The 22,174-nt window shown below is 37.8% G+C and overlaps 1 protein-coding gene across 3 annotated transcripts in view; it reads right to left on the bottom strand.

The window, feature by feature from the left end:
• LOC150076551 (ubiquitin-protein ligase E3B) overlaps positions 1-22,174 on the bottom strand; it is a 711,739-nt gene that overhangs the window by 517,974 nt on the left and 171,591 nt on the right. For all 3 annotated transcript variants that reach the window (XM_090387665.1, XM_090387666.1, XM_090387667.1), the window contains one exon: positions 18,221-18,389. In XM_090387665.1, coding sequence (XP_090243791.1) covers positions 18,221-18,389 — 169 coding nt within the window. The remainder of the gene's footprint in view (positions 1-18,220; positions 18,390-22,174) is intronic.

Below are 22,174 nucleotides of genomic sequence, written 5' to 3'. Positions count from 1 at the left end.
TCTGCTATTTGAATTATGCCTTCTCTGCTGTTTATAAGTACACCATCGCTATTCTTCAGTTTCAGTATCATTTGTCTGCTCATGGCTGCATGGATTTAAATCAGCAGCTCATGGCTGCTGATTTAAATCCTTTGTTTTCCCTTAATGCTTGTTCTACTTTTCTTGTGTTAAATCTTATGTCCTCTCTGAGTCTCTTTCTAATGGCTTTGCATAACTCAGTATACTCAATTTTCTCCCTGTCAGTGTTTTTCTTGCTCTTCATTTGTCGTCTTCGGTTCATCATGACAAGTGTTTCTTGACTAATTTTTTTCTTCTTTGGATTTCTGTTTCCCTATAGGTTTCTTGGGCTTTATCACTTTCAGAAAGTTGTAATATTCCTCGTCGATATCTTGGTCCTGAGCAGTCTGGAGCAATTGTCCATTGAATATCATTCTCTGTCTTCTCCCACTGAACCATCCTTCAACCATCCTTTTATCCATTGTAGCAACTTGCCCTTAATACCATACGGCTCCAATTTGTACAGTAGTCTTCCATGTGCAACAGTGTCAAAAGCTTTCCTGAAATCCAAATATATGATATCAGAATTATTTTTTTACATCCAGTTCCTTTGTAACCACATCATAATATCCTATCAGATTTGTCAGACAAGACTTTCCCTTAACAAACCCACGCTGTGTCTGAATTATTGCTGCAGTCTTGTCTAAATGATCCTGCAATGCATCTTTAACCAGTGACTCCATTATTTTACCCGGAACAGAAGTTCAACTAACTGCTTCTATTGGAATGAGCCGCACAGCTTCTATTGAAATGAGCCACAGCCTGGAAAATAAGATGTAGGATATTTCAGAGACTGCTGGGAATCATTGGGGTACATAGAAACACATAGGTTGTGTTAGGGTAGCTAAGAAAAAGAACAGGTGCATGTGTACTTGCGTGTACACCAACGCTAGGAGTTTAGTAAATAAATTTGATGAATTTGAGGTATTGTTCAAAATATCAAAGGCAGATATTGTGGGGATTTCAGAGACGTGGTGTCACACAGATATAAGGAATGCAGTACTGGAATTTGGGGAGTACAATATCTACAGAAAGGATAGACAGGGTAGGAAGGGATTATGCTATTAGTTAAGAAATACATAAAATCCAAGGAAGTGAAGCCAGTCGACATTGCTGGACAGTGCAGTGTCGAGTCAGTTTGGTGTGACATAAGCATTGGGAGATCAAAATTGAGAGTAGGAGTGTGCTATAGGCCTAATGATTCTGATGAGTATAATAAGAAACTGTACAGGGAAATAGAGTGGGCCAGCAAATCAGAGAGTCTTATAATTTGGGATTTTAATTTCCCAGATATTGACTGGAATTTGGGGCCTGGTCACTCACACACTAGCAAGGCTTTTGTGGATTTATTGGATTATTGTTTTCTACATCAGCATATTCAGGAGGCAACTAGAGTAAGTAATACTCTTGATTTGATTATCAGTAGTGATTCTTCATGCATTAAGAATCTGCAGGTAAATGAACCACTAGGTGGCAGTGATCAGTGTGCTGAAGTGGGATTTACTCAAAGAGGTAACTACCATTAGGGGTAAAGGGAAGGGTTATTGCTTTCGTAAAGGCAACTACGATGGACTGAGACAGTATTTAAATTCTATACAGTGGGACCAACTGATGATGTTACCAACAGCAAATTCAAAATGGGAAGCATTCAAAGAACTTATCTTGGAAGCTACTAGGCTTTACATACCAACTAAGAAATATTGTTCAAGGTTTAGGCCTAAGTGGATGTCAGATGAACTAATGAGACATATTATTATTATTATTATTAGCTATATGATGCAAGGAAGCCTGTGGCTTATGTTGCACCAGCAAAAAAAAAAAAAAAAAAATTCCCGAGTTACCTGAGAGAGAGAGAGAGAGAGAGAGAGAGAGAGAGAGAGAGAGAGAGAGAGAGAGAGAGAGAGAGAGAGAGAGAGAGAAGTAGAAGGAAATCACCAACAAAGAGAAGAATGATGATATCCAGCTCAGGGTCCTGGGTGTGCCAAGCCCATACTCACCAGATGTGAGGCCCTGGGGTTAAATATGGCAGAGAAGGTAAATACATGGGATACATACAAATTAACATGTGACACAGAAGCCTATGATAGATACAAGTTGATCTGTAACCAAGTTACAAAGGAGGTTAGGCAGGCGAAGGCAGATTACAAGAAATCTTTGGCAAGGGATGCAAAGAAAAACAGCAAAGACTTCTTTACTTATGTAAACTCTAGAAGGAAGGAGATGAATCAGATTGGTCAACTTGATATCGATGGGTCAACTGTTGATGATCCTGCTTGGGTAGCTAACAAACTAAATGAATATTTTGCATCGACATTCACACATGAGGAGTTATTCAGCGAGGGGAATGCCAGAGGTGTATTCAATTCTGGCAGTAAGCTAGATAACCTTGTAATAACTGAGAGTAAAGTGGAGGAGAAATTGTTGAAGATAAACACAAGAAAGGCACCTGGGGTGGATGGGATCTATCCAGTTATACTAAAGGAGGCAGCAAAGGAAGTAAGCAAACCCTTAGCCATAATTATGAGAGCTTCCTTGGACTCAGGGGAGGTACCCATGGACTGGAGATGTGCAAATGTGACCCCAATTCACAAAGGAGGATCAAAGGCTGACACAAGTAATTATAGAGCTGTGAGTTTAACTTCTGTTCCTGGAAAAGTAATGGAGGCACCGGTTAAAGAAGCACTGCAGGATCATCTAGACAAAACTTCAGTTATAGCTCGGACACAGCATGGTTTTGTTAAGAGGAAGTCTTGCCTGACCAATTTGATTGGATACTATGATGCAGTCACAAAAGAACTGGATGCAGGGAATAACTTTGGTATTATATACTTGGATCTTAGAAAGGCTTTTGATACTGTTGCAAATGGAAGACTGCTGCACAAATTGGAGCAGTGTGGCATTGGAGGCAAATTGCTGCTATGGATAAAGGGGTGGTTGAGGGGGAGAAGACAGAGAGTGGTAATCAATGGACACTGCTCATCATGGACTAATGTTATTAGTGGAGTCCCTCAGGGTTCAGTATTGGGTCCTTTATTGTTCTCTGTATTTATAAATGATATTGATGATGGTATATCAAGCTTAATGTCCAAGTTTGCAGACGATACGAAGGTTGGCAGGGTTGTCAAGGACACTACTGACACTATGCTGCGGCAACAGGATCCGGAAAGGTTTAGCAGATGGGCTGAGAGGTGGCAAATGAAGTTTAACATTGACAAATGTAAAGTACTACATATGGGAAACAGCAACCCCCAGAGCAACGTATCAACTGTGTGGTACTACACTGACAGTGGTAGAGAATGAAAGGGACCTGGGGGTGGTTGTGCAGGCAGATATGAAGTTCTCTGAGCAGTGCATACGGGCTGCAAGAGTAGCTCATGGTGTATTGTCAATGGTATATTGGAATTTTTCTAGCAGGGATAAGGAGGTGATTATTCCCTTGTATAAGGCAATGGTCAATCCACACCAAGAGTACAGTATACAGGCTTGGAGGCCTCATTTCAAGAAGGATGTAGAGCTGCTGGAACGAGTACAGAGAAGGGCAACAAGATTAGTGAATGGAACAAACGGGTGCTCTTACGAAGAAAGGCTTAAGTTTTGCAAATTACAGTGTCCGGAGACTAGGCACCGGCGAGGTGATCTGATAGAGGTGTATAAAGCCTTGAATGGTTTGAGCATGCTCAATGCTGATGGGATTCTTCCTCTTGCTCAGAATAATCACCTGAGAGGGTATAAATTCAAATTGAGAAAAGACAGATGTAGGATAGACGTGAGGAAATTTGCCTTTAGCCAGCGGGTGGTTGGTTGGTGGAATAGATTTCCATCCCTTGTCGTGGAAGTTGATAGCCTAAATAAGTCTAAAGCTCAGCTGGACAGGTATTTTGAACGAACAGAGGGGTGAAGTGGAAGTGGTTATTTTTTTATTTATTTATTATTTGGTTTTTTTTTTTTTTTTTTTTTGGCTGATGCTGCATAAGCTTGCTTTCTTGCATCAAATGCCTCTACTAATGCTAATGCTAACTGGTCTGTAATTACTCGTGTCACCTTTCGATCCCCCCTTTGTGAATTGGGGATACATTTGCACATCTCCAGTTAGTGGGTACCTCCCCTGAGTCCAAGGATTCTCTCATAATTATGGCTTAGTTGCTTTGCCGCCTCCTTTAATATAACTGGATAGATCCCATCCCATCATATGTTTAACTTCAACAATTTCTCCTCCACTTTGCTCTCAGTTATTACAAAATCATTAAGCACCCTGCTACAATTTGATAACCTTCTGCCATTTTCAAACCTTAATAACTCCTCGTGTGAATGTAGATTCAAAATACTCATCCAGTTTGTTTTCTATCTGAGCAGGATCATCAACAGTCAAACCATCGATATGAAGTGGACCAATCAGATTCTTCCCCTTCCTTTTAGAGTTTATATAAGTAAAGAAATCCTTGCTGTTTTTCTTAGCATCTTTTGCCAAAGATTTCTCATAATCTGCCTGCCTAACCTTCTTTGTGACCTGATTACAGACTAGCTTATATCTGCCATAGGCTTCTGTGTCGCTTGATAATTTATATGCATCCCATTCATTTTTTTTCTCTGTCATGAGTCTGATTAGTTCATTTGATAATCCTTTAGGCCTAAACCTTGAACAATATTTCTTAATAGGTATGAATCTTTTAGTAGCATCCATGATTAATTCCTTGAATGCTTCCCACTTAAAATTTACTGTTGGTAACATCGTCAGTTGATCCCACTGTACAGAATTTAAAAACTGTCTAAGACCACTGTACTCAACTTTAAGGAAGCAAAAACCGTTTCCTTTACCCCTGATGGTAATTATATCTTTAAGTTGTTGTTGTTTGGTTTTTAGGAGCATTAGCATCTAAGGCCATATTGGTCCGGGGATATGCGGTGGTCATTTCCTGACCTTTCCGCAACCACCATATTTGGTGCTCACGAGCTCGAACCCCGGTCTGATCAAGAAGCGTGTGCTACGCACTGCTGCTCCTGCCCACCTGGCTACGGAGGCGCCATATGTCTTTAAGTAAATCCCACATCAGTGCACTGTGATCACTGCCACCTATTGGTTCCTTTATCTGCAAATTCTTAATACACGAATGATCACTGCTGATAACAAGATAAGTATATGATATCAAAATTATTTTTTGCATTCAGTTGCATTATGACCACATCATAGTATCCAATCAAAATTGTCAGATAAGTCCCTTAACAAACCCATGCTGTATCTGAATTATTACTGCAGCCTTGTCTAGATGATCCTGCAAATGCTTCTCTAACCAGTGACTGTATTATTTCCCCCATAACAGAATTAAACTAACAGATCTGTAATTATTCGTATCACCTTTTGATCCCTCTTTGCGTATTAAAGATACATTTGCACATCTCCAGTTGGTGGGGACTTCACCTGAGTCCAAGGATGCTCTCATAATTATGGCTAAGGGTTTGCTTACTTCCTTTGTCACCTCCATTAATATAACAGGATAGAACCCATCCACCCTAGGTACCTTTCTTAGGTTTAACTTCAACAATTTCTCCTCAACTTTGCTCTCAGTTATTAGAAAATCATTAAGCTCCCTGTTAGAGTTTAATAAGCTTCTGTCCTCTACTTCCCTAAAGAATTCCTCATGTGTGAATGTAGAGGACAAGAAAGTCCTACAAGCACCTTGTAAAGAATGAAATGTCACTCTTTTTTGCATGGAATCTTAAAACAAATGTTCTCATTAGTATGAGTCCCATATTGCTTTTGTAATATTTACAGATTATAAAATATTGTGGGTTATATATATATATATATATATATATATATATATATATATATATATATATATATATTTATATATATATATACATATATAGTAGTAGTAGTAGTAGTAGTGGCACATGATGCAAGAAAGCAAGTGTAGGAGCTTATGCAGCATCAGCCAAAAAAAAAAAAAAAAAATCATCACACCATTCCCTCCAAATGCCTGTCCAGTTCCTCCTTAAATTTATTTAACCTATCAACTTCCACAACGACAGATGGAAGTTTGTTCCAGCAATTAACCACCCGCTGGCTAAAGGCAAATTTCCGCACATCTATTCTACATCTGTCCTTTCTTAATTTGAACTTATGTCCCCGTAGGTTCGTAATCTGAACAAGTGGAAGGATCCCATCAGAATTCAGCGTGCTCAACCCATTCAAGGCCTTATAGACCTCAATCAGATCACCGCGCAGGTGCCTAGTCTCCAGCCACTGCAATTTGCAGAACTTAAGCCTCTCTTGGTAAGAGAATCCTTTCATTCCCCTCACCAATCGTGTTGCTCTTCTCTGTACACGCTCAAGCAAATCTACATCCTTCCTAAAATGAGGCCTCCAGACCTGTACGCAGTACTCAAGGCGTGGCCTGACCATTGCCTTATACAGAGGGACAATCACCTCCTTTTCCCTGCTAGCAAAATTCCTATATATCATTGACAAAACCCCATGACCTGCCCTAGCAGCCTGACTGCATTGCTCAGAAAACTTCATATCTGACTGCACAATTACTCCCAGGTCTTTTTCATTTTCTACCACCTTAAGTGTAGTACCACACAGTTGGTACGTTTCTCTGGGGTTACTTCTACCCATATGCAGTACTTTGCATTTGTCAAGGTTGAACTTCAGTTGCCACTTCTTAGCCCATCTGCCCAAATTATCTAGATCCTGTTGCAGTAGCACACTGCCATTACTGTCATTAACAACCCTGCCAACCTTTGTGTCATCTGCAAACTTCGACATTAAGCCTGATATACCTTCATCAATATCATTGATAAATACACAAAACAACAGTGGACCCAACACCGAACCCTGTGGGACTCCACTAATAACATTAGTCCATGAAGAGCAGCACCCATTGATTACCACCCTCTGTCTTCTCCCACTTAACCATCCTTTTATCCATTGTAGCAACTTACCCTTAATACCATTCTGCTCCAATTTGTACAGTAGTCTTCCATGCGCAACAGTGTCAAAAGCTTTCCTGAAATCCAAGTATATGATATCAAAATTATTTTTCGCATCCAGTTCCTTTGTGACCACATCATAATAACCAATCAAATTTGTCAGACAAGACTTTCCCTTAACAAACCCATGCTGTGTTTGAATTATTGCTGCAGTCTTGTCTAGATGATCCTGCAATGCATCTTTAACCAGTGACTCCATTATTTTACCCGGAACAGAAGTTAAACTAACTGGTCTGTAATTACTCGTGTCACCTTTAAGCCCCTTATATATATATATAAGGGGCTTAAAGGGGAACAGGTATCCTGTGTGTTATCAGACACTCAGCCTAAAACACTGATGGATCCAATATCTCTCTATTACAGAAGATTTAGGAGAAGTCCGGTTGACCTGCCTCCCTAAAATCCACTCATGCACACCTTCTCGATGGTAAGCCCTGTTACGTCACTTAGGTGGCAACGAACGTGTAGAGTGGTTCTCTTCAAGACGCCTGGTCAGCGTGAAGACCAGGCGTCTTGAAGAGAACCAAACCCTCCAGCACATGAAAGCACGACGAAACAAATGGCCCTCAGTCCCCAGCAGCTTTCACTCTCCCTCTTACGGCAGCGAGAGGATCAGAGTGGAAGCAGAGGGTGCTAAGAATCTCTGGGTACGACCAGGCTGCCATGCACGGAAAATGAACTTGGCCTGTTATAACGTAAGAACACTCATCGGTGAAGACAGGATATTAGAGCTGGAAAAGGAATTGGAAAATGTGAATTGGAATATCATCGGTTTGGCTGAAACAAGAAGAAGAAATGAATCACTTATAAGTTTACCAAGTGGAAATCTGCTGTACACCAATGGAAACAGTGAAAGAAGTGAAGGTGGAGTTGGGTTTCTGGTCCATAAAGATTTTAAAAACAACATTTTGGAATTCAAAAGTACATCACCAAGAGTGTCAAGACTAATACTCAAGATTTCTAAGAGATGCAAGCTAAAGATTATAATGATTTATGCACCAACATCGAGCCATGATGATGAAGAGGTTGAAGAAATGTATACAGAAATGGAGAGTCTTCTAGATGAGCAGAAAACCCACTACACTATTATTATGGGAGACTTCAATGCTAAGGTTAAAAAAAGACAAAACAGCGCAGAAAGGGGAACAATAGGAAATTTTGGAATTGGTGAAAGAAATGAAAGAGGTGAAAGACTTGTGGAATTTGCAGAATCTCAAGGATTGTCAGTAATGAACACTTTTTTCAAGAAAAGGGTGAACAGAAAGTGGACATGGAAGAGTCCAAATGGATTAACTACTAATGAAATCGACTTCATCCTCACTAACAGAAGATATATTGTGAATGATGTTACTGCCCTGAATAAGGTAAATGTTGGAAGTGATCACAGAATGGTAAGATGTACACTTGATATAGATGTAGGAAAGGAAAGGAAAAAACTGACCCGAGTAAATAATACAAAGGTCTTTGAGATAACAGAAGAGGAGAAAAAGCAGTATGTACTGAACTTAAGAACAAGTATGAGCTTCTGCAGACTGCTGAGGACCAAGATATCGACGAGGAATATTACAACTTTTTGAAAGTGATAAAGCCCAAGAAACCTATAGGGAAAAAGAAATCCAAAGAAGAAAAAGTTAGTCAAGAAACACTTGTCATGATGAACCGAAGACGACAAATGAAAAGCAAGAAAAACACTGACAGGGAGAAAATTGAGTATACTGAGTTATGCAAAGCCATTAGAAAGAGACTCAGAGAGGACATAAGAAGATTTAACGCAAGAAAAGTAGAACAAGCATTAAGGGAAAACAAAGGAATTAAATCAGCAGCCATGAGCAGTAATACAGAAAGACAAATGATACTGAAATTGAAGAATAGCGAGGGTGTACTTATAAACAGCAGAGAAGGCATAATTCAAATAGCAGAAGACTACTATAGAGAATTATACAAGGAGCAGGGGAATGATGCCAGCAGTGGGGAAGATGGATTGCAAAGTAGCAACACATACGACATACCCAATATTCTTCCTGATGAGGTAGAACATGCATTGAATTAAATGAAAAATCAGAAAGCCCCGGGGGAAGATGAAGTTACTGTAGAGTTGTTAAAATTGGGAGGAAGAGACATAACACAAAAACTGGCAAGGCTCTTCACAAAGTGCATTAGAAAAGGTGTGACACCTAAGCAGTGGAATAATGCAATCATAGTTTTGCTGCATAAGAAAGGAGATAAATCAGAAATTGGAAATTATAGACCAATTAGCTTGCTATCCCACATCTACAAGTTGTTCACAAGGGTCATTACTAACAGATTAGACAGAATACTTGATGAGAATCAACCGAAAGAGCAAGCTGGCTTTAGGACAGGATTCTCAACTAGGGATCACCTTCATGTAATATCACAGCTAATGGAGAAAGCAAATGAATATAAAACACCATTATGCCTGGCATTTGTGGATTATGAAAAGGCATTTGACTCCATACAGCATAAGGCAATGTTTCGGGCACTGGAAAGACAAGGCATTGATACCCCATATATTATGATTTTGAAGAAAATATATGAGAGTGCTACCTCCTTTATTAGACTAGATAAAGACAGTAGGAAATTTAAAATTGAGAAAGGAGTTCGACAAGGAGACACAATATCTCCGAAGCTGTTTACTGCTGCCCTTGAGGAAGCTTTCAGAAGATTAGACTGGTCGCAGAAAGGAGTCAATGTGAACGGAGAGTACCTAAACCATTTACGATTTGCAGATGACATTGTGGTCATTAGCCACGATCCCAACGAATTAGAGGAAAATCTTAATCAGTTATGCACAGCTAGTAAGGATTTTGGACTAAAGATGAATATGGCTAAAACAAAAGTAATGATGAACAAGTATGCCACAGAAAGGGAAATAAAGATTGAAGGAGCAGTAATTGAAAAGGTGGAGTCATATACTTATCTGGGACAAGTTATTAGTTGTAATAATGATAAATGGCTGGAAGTCAAGAGAAGAATAAATTTTGGATGGATAGCATTCAGGAAATATAGTCACATACTGAAGAGCAATATCCCAGTTTGTCTGAAACGTAAAATAATGAACCAATGTATACTCCCCACCATGACTTATGGAAGTGAAACTTGGGCACTCACCAAAAGAATGGAAGAGAAGCTGAGAACTACACAGCGAAGAATGGAACGAATCATATTGGGAATCAGACTGTTAGATAAGAAGAGAAACACATGGATTAGGCAACAAACTCAAGTAAAGGACATTCTTATCAAAACTAAAGAACTAAAATGGTCCTGGGCAGGACACATAGCTCGAAGACATGATGACAGATGGACTAAGAAAATAACAGAATGGTATCCAAGAGGAGCTAGAAGAAAACCTGGAAGACAAAGGCGGAGATGGATAGATGAAATTCATGAGTTTGTGGGTAGTAAATGGATGGCCAGTGCTCAAAACAGAAGGAACTGGAAAGTGGCTGGAGAGGCCTTCATCCTGCAGTGGATTGAAAATGGCTGATGATGATGATGATATATATATATAATTAATTATTTATTCACTTTATTATAAATTAACTTATGTTAATATTTAATATAATTCAATGATAGTATATATATATATATATATAATGTGATGTAAAAGTTAGGCAAAAGTAATAAAAATAAATAAATCTGAATATGAAGCTATCATTAGAGGCAGCAAATGCACATCCTCCACATGAAGCCTAATTATATCTGATAATTAAAATAAACATGATATTTAAAATAAGAAACATCAGCCAGTAGTACGGCAAAAATGCAGAGTGAAACGAAATGCAAAATAATATAAAATAAACAAACAGGGAAGGGAAAGTAGAGATAATAAGACAAAAAGGTAGTCGATAATCCCCTGTATAATTTAGTCATTAAACCCAATTAATAAAAACGATGTAAATTTAAAATAATGCCAATTATATATAATTTAGCGGTACCCCCCCTCGAAGGTACCAGTTCCAAAAGACGTGAAATATCACCAAAAAGGGGTTAAAGGAACTACAAAAACTAAAATATTAAAATGATAGACTGACCATTATGCCCCATATCGACAAAGGACCACGAGGCCAATAATGGTCATGGAATCGCTGCATTTCAATCATCATACAAATCATCGCAAAGGCGGAAATATCGAAGAACCAAACCACCCTACCATTCTCCGATAGATCAACCAATGCAGAGGATTTGCATGGCGGTGGTCCTTTTGCAGCGAGAAATAATCTATAGAACAGACAGCACTCTTAATCAGCACCACACCACTGACATAATGCATTTTAATATCATTTTAATATTTTAGTTTTTGTAGTTCCTTTAACCCCTTTTTGGTGATATTTCACGTCTTTTGGAACTGGTACCTTCGAGGGGGGTACCGCTAAATTATATATAATTGGCATTATTTTAAATTTACATCATTTTTATTAATTGGGTTTAATGACTAAATTATACAGGGGATTATCGACTACCTTTTGGTCTTATTATCTCTACTTTCCCTTCCTTGTTTGTTTATTTTATATTATTTTGCGTTTCGTTTCGCTCTGCATTTTTACCGTACTACTGGCTGATGTTTTTTATTTTAAATATCATGTTTATTTTAATTATCAGATATATATATATATAAATGTGTCAGCATTTAAATAATTCCATATTGTGACATGTCAGATTTTACTGAGTAACTACCACCCACTACTGAGTATCAAAGCTCCATAGGTCCACCTCCTTAGCTGGAGAAGATAACTGGGTATCAAAGCTCCACAGGTCCACCTCCATAGCTGGAAAAGATGAATTGCAGAAACCAGAGACCAATATAACATAAAATGTAAAGACAAGAGGGTCTGGGAAAGAAGGGTGTCAAGGTGTGTTTGTTTTAATTGTGGTCTACAGAGTTTCTCCTATATACTGCTGTAGCATCTGAAAAGGCGCAAGGACAAGGCTGGCAAGTGTATGTATATATGTAGGTGTGTTGTTATGTTGAGTGTTGGCAGCCAGGGAACACCTGGTCCCCTGCATCCTGACTGCCAACATTGACCAGGTGGAGGCACACAAGGGACCACTTCCCCTTCCTTTCTAGAACACTGTTCTAGAAAGGAAGGAAGGGGAAATAGAGGGAAAAGTACTGGATATGGAGGGGAAGAAAAGTAGAAAGAAAGCAAGGCAATGAAAGAAGAAGGCATCCTCAAAAGAAGAAATAATAAGTAGAATAAAGATTAAAATCACAATTCACAATTCAAATAGGGCCACCAAACGTTTCAAGTAACAATACAATTAACAAAAACATAATTTACAAGGTCATCTATCATAGTGTTTCTCATAGCTTAGAGAAGGAAATATATCTTTAAAACTAACTCTAATTATACTAGAAATCCAACTAAATAGAGTCAGATCGGCTGAGTAAAATCATTCCTCAAGAACTCTCACATCATAAGGGAAAACATAATTAATGACCTAAAGTTAGGTCTAACCTTCAAACCAAACATCTTTTTAAATTAACAAACTAGCAATTGCTGGTTTTCATCAGCAGATACACACATTATATCTCCTAAAACATAGATAGAATTATAATAAGAATCAACTCCAACTTTAGCATTAGTAGTGGCACATAATGCAAGAAAGCAAGCTTATACAGCATCAGCCCAAAAAAAACCAAAAAAAAAAAAAAAAGCCACGAACCTTCCCATTTCACCTTATTCACACCAATAAATAGGTGAAATCTAGTTCTTCACTGAATTTATTTAGACTATCAACTTCCACCACAACAGGTGGAAGTTTATTCCAACAATCAAACACCAGTTAGCTAAAGGCAAACTTCCACATCTATTCTGCAACCTCCTTCCTCAATTTGAATTTCTGCCCCCCCCCCCCTCGTGTGTGGTCTGAACATGAATATCATCAGCACCGACCTTGTTCAATCCATTCAGCGCCTTAAACACCTCAAGCAGATCACCTCTCAGGAGCCTAGTGTCCAGAGACTGCAATTTGCAGAACTGAAGCCTTTCTTGGTAAGAGCAGCCATTTGTTCCACTCACCAATCTTATTGCCCTTCTCTGTACTCATTCCAGCAGCTCCACAGCCTTCCTAAAATGAGCCCTCCAGACCTGTATGCAGCACTCAAGATGTGACCTGATCATGACATTGTACAATGGGATAATCACCTCCTTATCCCTGCTAGCAAAATTACTATACATCATTGACAAAACCCCATGGGTTGTCCTGGCGGCCTATCTTCATTGCTAAGAGAACTTCATATCTGACTGCACAATTACCACCAGGACTTCTTCATTTTCCACTACTGTAACTGTAGTACCATACAGTTGGTACATTATTCTGGATAGGTAGTACTTTGCATTTATCAATGTTAAACTTCAATTGCCATTTCTAACCCCATATGCTCTTTGGCAGTATTCTCGTGTGGGATAGAATAGAAATTCAAATAACTTAATTCTGAATCAACACAGAATATAACCAAAATCAATAAATCAAGTTCAAACACAGTTTCAACTCAGCCAGATTACATAAGGTTACATTACAAGGTAGCTAAACAGCACAGTTATCATAACAGCCATCACACAGAAGAGAACAGAAAAAAGATTTTACAAAGTAGTCAGTTTACAAAATAAATGCAGGCAATTAAACTGAGTCCTACATAGCAAAGGCAATTTAGTACCTCACACTAAGCATTTGTGTCCATGAAGCAAAATGTCAGTTTTTATATCATAACTTGAACAGCAATATATAATAAGTTTACTAACATATATACACTTTAGTTCTTCATACCTGGAGAACCCACAATTGTCATTTTCCATTTAATATGTAAGCATCATAAAGTTTTAATCATTTCCTAACACCTCAGTATTACTAATACATATCCTTCTCTTAAATAATTTATCTGCAAAGACAGATAATGCCATAAAATTCTCCTTATTATCAAGAAACAGAGCAGTACTGTCAGTCATAAATACCAGTCAAAAGCTGTAAACCTTGGGAAAAGAGAAGACATAAGAGTGAAGATAGGCCAACTGACCAATGGGCTAACAGAAGTAAGAAGCTGATCAGAAAAGTGAACGCCATCCTCAAGAAACAAAATCCACAGCAAATGCAAGACCTATAATCAGAGTATCAAAGAATATCTTTACACCCTCAAGCAGAAACTGCTGGCATTCAGCAAGAGACCTTGCCATTACATGGGGAATGCCCAGAGGAAAACAGACAACAGGACATTTGATGAAAACCAGAAAGCTATGTCGAATACCACAAGGCCTACAGGAAAATCGGACAAGAGAAGAAAGGCAATGAATCCCCCAACCAGAAGGTACTCGAGGAGTTCTGGGGAAACCTGGAGCAGTGAAGTAAGCCACACCAGCCATGCTGGTATGGCTAAATTCCAGCCCAGAACATACAACAGTTAATCAGGAAGTCATAAAACTTGTGAACTCCAGGAATAGATAACATCCACAACTACTGATACAAAAAGTTCAGTTGCACACACAGCCATATAGCAGAGCAGTTCAACCAGATAATAATGCACCCTTACACAATTGCAGTGTCTCTGACTGAAGGAACCATCTACCTGAATGCCAAGGATAAAGATCCCACAAACCCAGCAAGGTGCAGAGCAATCACCTGTCTCCGAACAATGAACAGGATGCTGATCTGCTGCATAGCTAAGAAGATATCAGACCACTCTGAAAGCCAGAAGGATGAAAGAACATCACGGCTTTCAAACCTTCTGCGGCTCAGCCGCAGAAGGTATGAAAGCATATGAGCAGAGCAAGGACCAATTGACCATTAATGCTACAGTTATGGAGCAAGCCTACGAGCACCACAGCCTGTACACGGCCTATGTCGAATACCACAAGGCCTTTGACTCTGTGCCACATAGCTTGCTGACAGACACTGAAGATCTATAAAGTCAACCTGACATTAACACATTTCCTAGAGGCAATCAGGGCAAATTGGAGAACCACCATCAAGGTCCAGAATATAATGACCAGACCAATACCCATCAGAAGAGGAATCTTCCAGGGAGATGTTCTGAGCTCACTATGGTTCTGTCTAGCACCCAACCCACTGTCCACTATGCTCATACCAGCAAGTACAGATATACCCTAAAAAAGGGAGGAAGAACCTGGACACTCTCTCTCTCTCTCTCTCTCTCTCTCTCTCTCTCCTCCTCCCTAAACACAGACCTATTACTATTACTCCTGTTAAGAAGTTATTTGAAAATACTAGTCAATCAACTTAATAATAGTGTTCCTTTGGACACATATCAGTATGCTTTTGTACATGGTGATGGATCTGCAGAAAAACCATACAAGAACTGTCCTCTGTTCTTTTTTTAAAGAAAGAGATAAGTTACACCAATTCTATAATTTTTCTTTTAGCCAGCAAGTCATTGATAGCTGGAACAAGTTGTGCTCACGTGTAGTTGAAGTTGACAGTTTGAATAAATTCAAAGGTCTACTGGATATTTACCTTTGTGAGGAGGGAAGCATATGATTTGTGTTTTCTTATCTACTTGGTTGGACTTTTTTTTTTTTTCTCTTTTTTTTTTTTTTTGCCAGTGCAGCAAAAGCCTGGGCTTCCTTGCTCTATGTGATGAATACTATTACTATATGACTTCTTTTGACATCCAAAAGGATTTTGGTTTAGTATCATTTGTAGCTATCAAACAGGTGCTATTTCCTTAGGAATATCTTTTCATTTTCTTAAATATTTGAATTATGTACTAATTCTGAAATGGTGTTATCAACTGCATTTCAACTGGTTATGAAGCCACTACTATATACCAATGACAGAAGTGCATCAAAGTGACTCTGTCTCCTGTGCTATTCAACTCGGTTATTCACTTGTACCTTAAAGTTCTTCCGAGAAATATTGGCTTTGACTTGTTTGAGGAGAACGTTGGAGCAATGGAATTTGTGGATGATCTATCAACAAAACTGGCCTTCAAACTCTTCTGGATGCTTCTATTCAGTTCTTTAAATCCAGAGGTGTCTATCATCAAACCTCGAAGTTGTCTTCCTCAGAATTAATTTCTTCAGTAAGGGATATGGAGATCAAGTAGGCAGAAGAAACTTAAATGACTCATGGTATGATTTAATCTGCTGTAAATCTTTATTCTCTGATGATATTTAGAAATAAAATATCTGCCATATGAACCACTGCATATAGGATTTATTTGTTGACAAACTGTGCGTGCGTGTGTGTGCAAGCGCGCTGCTTATCTTAAGCCTCGTGTCTTTTTCTCTTATGGGTCTATGTGCTACCAAGGTTATAACCTGTTCTTGTTCTTGGTATGGTGACAGCTACTGAATTGAATAAACTTAACTTAAAAATCGGAACTCCTATTAGATGGTCCATGGATGTTTTTCTTTTTACTTATTTTTATGCATCAATTAAGAACAGAGGGCTAGAGATCCCATCCCTGAGGCAGGAAGTCCCAAAAATGAAATGTAGGAGAATGACAAATTTGTTAACATTATCTTCTCCTTACGTAAGAACTGCTGTCAAGTCCTTAATGTTTAAGGAAAACTACATCACGGTACAGTTCTAATTAAGGATGACTAGATGTTGCTAGACTCTCTCTCTCTCCATCATTATATGATTCGGGATCCCTGGAAGAACTACCTATATGCATCTTGTGATGCTGTGGCATTTAAGAAATAAGCTGAAATCCCAGACCAACACAGATGAGTCTCTGATGGAAATCATCTATTATCCCATTACCAGTATTTTGATCTGTTAAAAACAGAGATCAATTCTCTCCCCAATTTAATGAAATCATCAAGAGGGAGAGAGCATAAGACTGTAGTTATAAGACCAGTGTCTAGCAACTGAGACACTAGCATATAATGCACAGAGATGCCATCATTTTCATGATGTTCATGTCAAGTGACATGGTACAATAGTAAATATCACTGAAAACAGGCAGGTACAACAAAAATAGCTAATTAAAAAAGAACGTTATTATATAACCCAAGAGGGCAGAAGAAAACCAGACAATCTGCTTTAAGGCAAGTAAGATATATTACTGATACCCAAGTAATAAGCAATGACTGTCCCTCACTTGACCAGAATTTCAACTTAAAGTTGATGACTAGAGGAATAATACTGATCCCATACAGCAATTACCAGAGAGTTTGAGGTAAACCTGCTGTCACTTTGCCGACTATTTCCTTTCAAGAAGTTTGGGTCTGAGTTGTCGGTCTTAGGATTTTCCTACTCAGGCATTAAAATTACAGCTTTGCATGCCCTGCAAGGATCCTTCACGATAGCAGATTTTCCAAAATATGACTGCTATTATTTAGCTGATAATTCTTCAAGCATTATTAAACTTACCATAGCCAATTAATGTGATTTACGTTAATGAAATATGGGAAATTATTATTTTTTTTAATGCTCATATTGAATTCAATTTTAATTAGAGGAGTTGGTAGTTTTTTTATCCTGTATCATCTGGAAGTGGTAAATAACATTTTAGTTTAGTAAAGGATGTTTTTGTGGATGCCCTATATAACATTATACATTTATTCTGAAACAAAAATATATAACAGTAACTGTTATTTTTAAAGTGATGCTTTACTTATGAACATGACTAAGTTCAAGTGCCACTGCATAAGATGGTACAGGTCTTACTGTTTCCACCTTATTAACCACATTGAAAATTCTCATTTGCTGTTTCAATTTCTTTTTATACTTTCCAATTACTTTCAGTCTAAGCTCTCCATAATATATTTTATATTGTTCTTTGTGAATTTGCTATAATGCTGCTTCAAGATGAATTCTAGGACACTACTTTCAAACACACATTGAAGTTTTCTATTATTTTCAGTGAATTGATAGCCACTCTCCTGGCATTCTTGAAATTCCTTATTTTTCAGCTTGAATTTTGATTCTTTTCTTCACACTTGATCACCCCTCACTCAATGTCACTTATATTAAAAGGAACTCATCACTAAAACAAACAGCAATCCACTAACCATCAGGCTGTAGACTAGGAAGCAAGCATACAAAAGCTACCCACAGTTTTAATAAAATAAATTTGTTATTAAAATTTCCCCATAACAATGGACTTTTTTTAATACCCTAAGCATGCATGAATGCCTCCTCAGGAACAGAAACAAAAACAAAACAAAAAAAAAAAAAAAATTCAAACCTGATAGCCAAGTTGGTAATTGCAAGGAGTGCAGCACGTTTTAGAGATGGCTTGGCCCGGACCAAACCTTTTATTAAAACTATCTGAAGACTTGCATATAACCCTTTGTTCACTAGGTGACCAATAACATTAACACACAGCTGATTCATTGCTAATTTCAATGCTTCTCCTAAAAAAAAGAAAGAAAAAAAACTTTATACAAACTGAAAAAACATAAAATAATCATTATGAATTAAAGATAATGAATTATAAAAAATCAAATCTGTGACTACACCATGTTCAATGACCAGCAAAAACTCAAAGTGCAAAATCAAGAGAGTTAATATAAGTGCCTCTATCATAATCATTTTAAATGTAGTCCAAATGAACAAATTGCTTAAAGGTTATACATTTCATATCACTAGAATTTAATATATTAAACTGCAGAGCAATTTTATATAATACATAAAATGTTACAAGCAGTTTTCTTCAAAACTCTTAGTTGTGAAGAAAATTGCTTGAACATTCTTAGGCATCAAATTCACCTCTGAGCCAGGGGTGGCCAACCCATGGCACATGTGCCACTTGTAACTCTTGTTAGTAGCTAATCTGCTGATCCAAAACATTTAATTAATTACAATAACATAAAAAAATATATAGCCAATTTGAAAAATCAAATGAAGCTAAAACAGAACACACTGCCAAATTTTAGCACAATATCAGCATTATTTCACTCTTCGTTCCCTTTCACTGTACATATTGATGTAATTGAATAATTAAAATACAACTATTGATTAATACATTAAAAATTTACAACATGTATTTCTTCATGTGCTTTATACTTGGTGGTTGGGCTCTGGACACATTCTCAATTTTCTGAATGTACTTTCTCTTTGAAAGGCAATAACTGATACAGTCGATTTTAAATAGTCTTGGTTAAATTTCTGCACTTCTTCCCACTCTCTCTTCTTGTTTTCATGCATTTGGCCCAAAACAAAGGAAGCTGCATATCATTGCATTTATCATCACCTTCAAGATAAAGAAAAAAATGGGTGGGGGTGTTAAATGATTTTTGGCATGTGCAATAGCATGTCAGTGTAAAAAGTTTGATAAGTGCTTTATACCAGAAATTATGATGCAATTTCAATGTGAGAGGAACCTTATTTTCCAGCTCATATTTATACTGCCTTTCGGTTGTAATTTAGAGCAGGTGAATAGAGGACCAATGAGAGTTTTTCACGACACTGATTCAGTAAAACGAAAATTTCACTTATATTGGATTTATTTTATAAAGGTAAAATTGTTTTTATTTTTTTTTATTACAAGCGATTAGAATAAAATTCCTTCACATAATTAGCAAAAACATTTGATGGCAGGAGGCACTGATGAATATTGAGGGAATACTGATTCCAGTAGCTTCTGGATCACCCTAACTGGCCTGCAATTTATTTTCAATATAATATGTAGCACACTGCAGGAAAAGACTGGCCACTCCTGTTCTGGACGCTTCAAAATACTGGACATAATTCAAAATTTAAGACTGTACCTAGGGTAAATGATTATATATTCTGAAAGCTTTCTTTGGAACAAGAGTAATTTTTTTTAATAATTTTTTTCTTATCTCATACCCTTATTAAATGACAATGTTTTGAATATGTAATATTTTTATGATGTTCACTCTTAAGACAATATAGTGAATTCTTATGTTATTCTTTACTGCTTCCTAGGAAAATTAGCAATCTCATAAAAACTTTTAAATGGAGGGACAAACTCTGCTAGAGGAAAATTATTTTCTTACCCATTTATGATTATTTCTTGGGTTGTGCCCGAGTTCCTGCATTTTTCTGTGTAATGCAAGACACACTGCCTATCCAAATTCTTACACCAATGAGCTAATAGTGTTGAACTTTCAGTGGTCCAAATCAATGCTCCACAAGGTTGTTAAAAATGATGCAAGGAATATTGACTCATTCATGTAACAACACTTCAATTTACAGAGTGATGTAGACAGAGGAGTGTGCTCAGAAACACACCTTACCAGTTCATACCAACAATGCTTGAATTTTCTTCACCTTCTTCAAACCACACTTTCACACACATTAGGGGGTTATACAATCATCTTAAATGCACCTCTTCCCACTGGAATAAACATGCAACATTGCTATGTATACTTGATCTGCAACAATGTTCAGATGTGATCTGGCATTCACAGTGCCTTCCAGTAGAATTAAGGGAATGCCACAAAAACATGCCACATACAACAGGGAGGTTGCTGGCTCAGTGCCTCCTGTTTATTTTCACCACATTGGTGCTGAACAATTGTAAATCAGGGCTTATCAGACTACATGATGTGGTCCAGTAATCCATCCTCTGGCGTGCGAGTGACCAATCCACAATTTCTAGTCAATATCTGGAAGGTTAAAGTTCCCCATTACAAGACATTTTGATTTACTGGCAGACTATTTCTCTGCACAACTGTGCATTGTACTCATCAGAGTCATTAGACCTATAACACACTCCTACTCTCATTTCTCTATCCCAAACTAACTCAACATTGTACTGTCCACCCATTTCATCAACTGGATGCAATTCGTTAGATTTTGTGTGTTTCTTAACTAACAGCATAACCCCTCCCCCCCCCTTCCTATACACATTGTACTCCCCAAATTCCAATTCTGCTCTGCTTATATCTGTGACACCATGTCTCTGATATTCCAACAATATCTTCCTTTGATGCCTTGATCAGCACTTCAAATTCATCAAATTTATTTACTACAATTCTGGCATTGGTGTACATGCAAGTATACATGCACCTGTTGTTACCCTTTGTTACGCTAACGCAGCCCATGTATTCATTTGTTCCATGACGACTCCCAGCAGCTCTTGAAGTCGCTAGCAACTTGCTCTCTAGACTGCTGCTTGTTACAATATAAGCAGTGCAAGAATCGCTTTTGCTTCTGCCTGCAGCTACTATTAATCTTTTAGTCTGTGAATTCCCCCCCCCCCGCCCAAGCTAGCAATTTTCCGACCCAACTAACGCTACCTTGATAGCATCAACAAATATTCTTGCACCCTTCCTACTTAAATGTATCCCATCCCTGTAGAAGCAGTCTCACTGTAATCACAGCCCAAGCTCCAATGATCCTAATCAAGTAGATAGGCAGTGCAGACATAATGAATCTGAAATTGTTGTTGTTTGTTGTTTGGTTTTTTTTTTTAAGGAGCATTAGCAACTAAGGCCATATTGCTCCGGGATATGCGGTGGTCATTCTCTGACCTTTTCGCATCCTCCGTATTTGGTGGTGACGGGCTCGAACCCCGGTTTAATCAAGAAATGTGTGCTACGCACTGCTGCTCCTTCCCACCTGGCTACGGAGGCGCCGAATCTGAAATGAATATTACCTTTTCTTTAAAATGATTTCGTCCTCTTATTTTAATATTTTAACTTTACTAACCCCCTTTCTGCTATCATCTGCAACCCTTCTCCAATAGTCTGCAATATGACTAGACATCCTGGAATATCATGGGGGTTGTTTCTCATTTCATTCCCACATCTACTGTATTACTGCATGCATCTGCATATATTCTAGTCCAGTTTGTTTCAGGTGGGGGGGAAACCCAGAAATAACTCAAGGAGAAAGGGAACAGCACACAACACTGTATAGCTGAAATCTGAGCAATTTTATATTATCAATCATTTAAAAATAATTTAAATAAATTATTTTTAAGAGATCGATAATAAATCTCTAAAATGAATCCATTAAAACATACCTATGACCATAATCATAATACTTATATCACTAATTTTATTTATCAACTATGCATATTTATTTAAAAAAGTTATGTGATAACATTTATTAAACCATTTGAAAATGCAAGTGGGCTGATTTAACTCAATACATATGCATCTGTTGATGATCCTGCTAAGGTGGCTAACAAACTAAATGAGTATTCTGCATCTACATTCACCCATGA

The sequence above is a fragment of the Mastigoproctus giganteus genome, chromosome 13 (assembly GCF_048544385.1).
Source record: "Mastigoproctus giganteus isolate SK-2022 chromosome 13, ASM4854438v1, whole genome shotgun sequence".
Lineage (NCBI taxonomy): Eukaryota > Metazoa > Arthropoda > Arachnida > Uropygi > Thelyphonidae > Mastigoproctus > Mastigoproctus giganteus.
The sequence above is the reverse complement of the archived record's forward strand: the minus strand, read 5'-3'. Positions and strand labels throughout refer to the sequence as shown.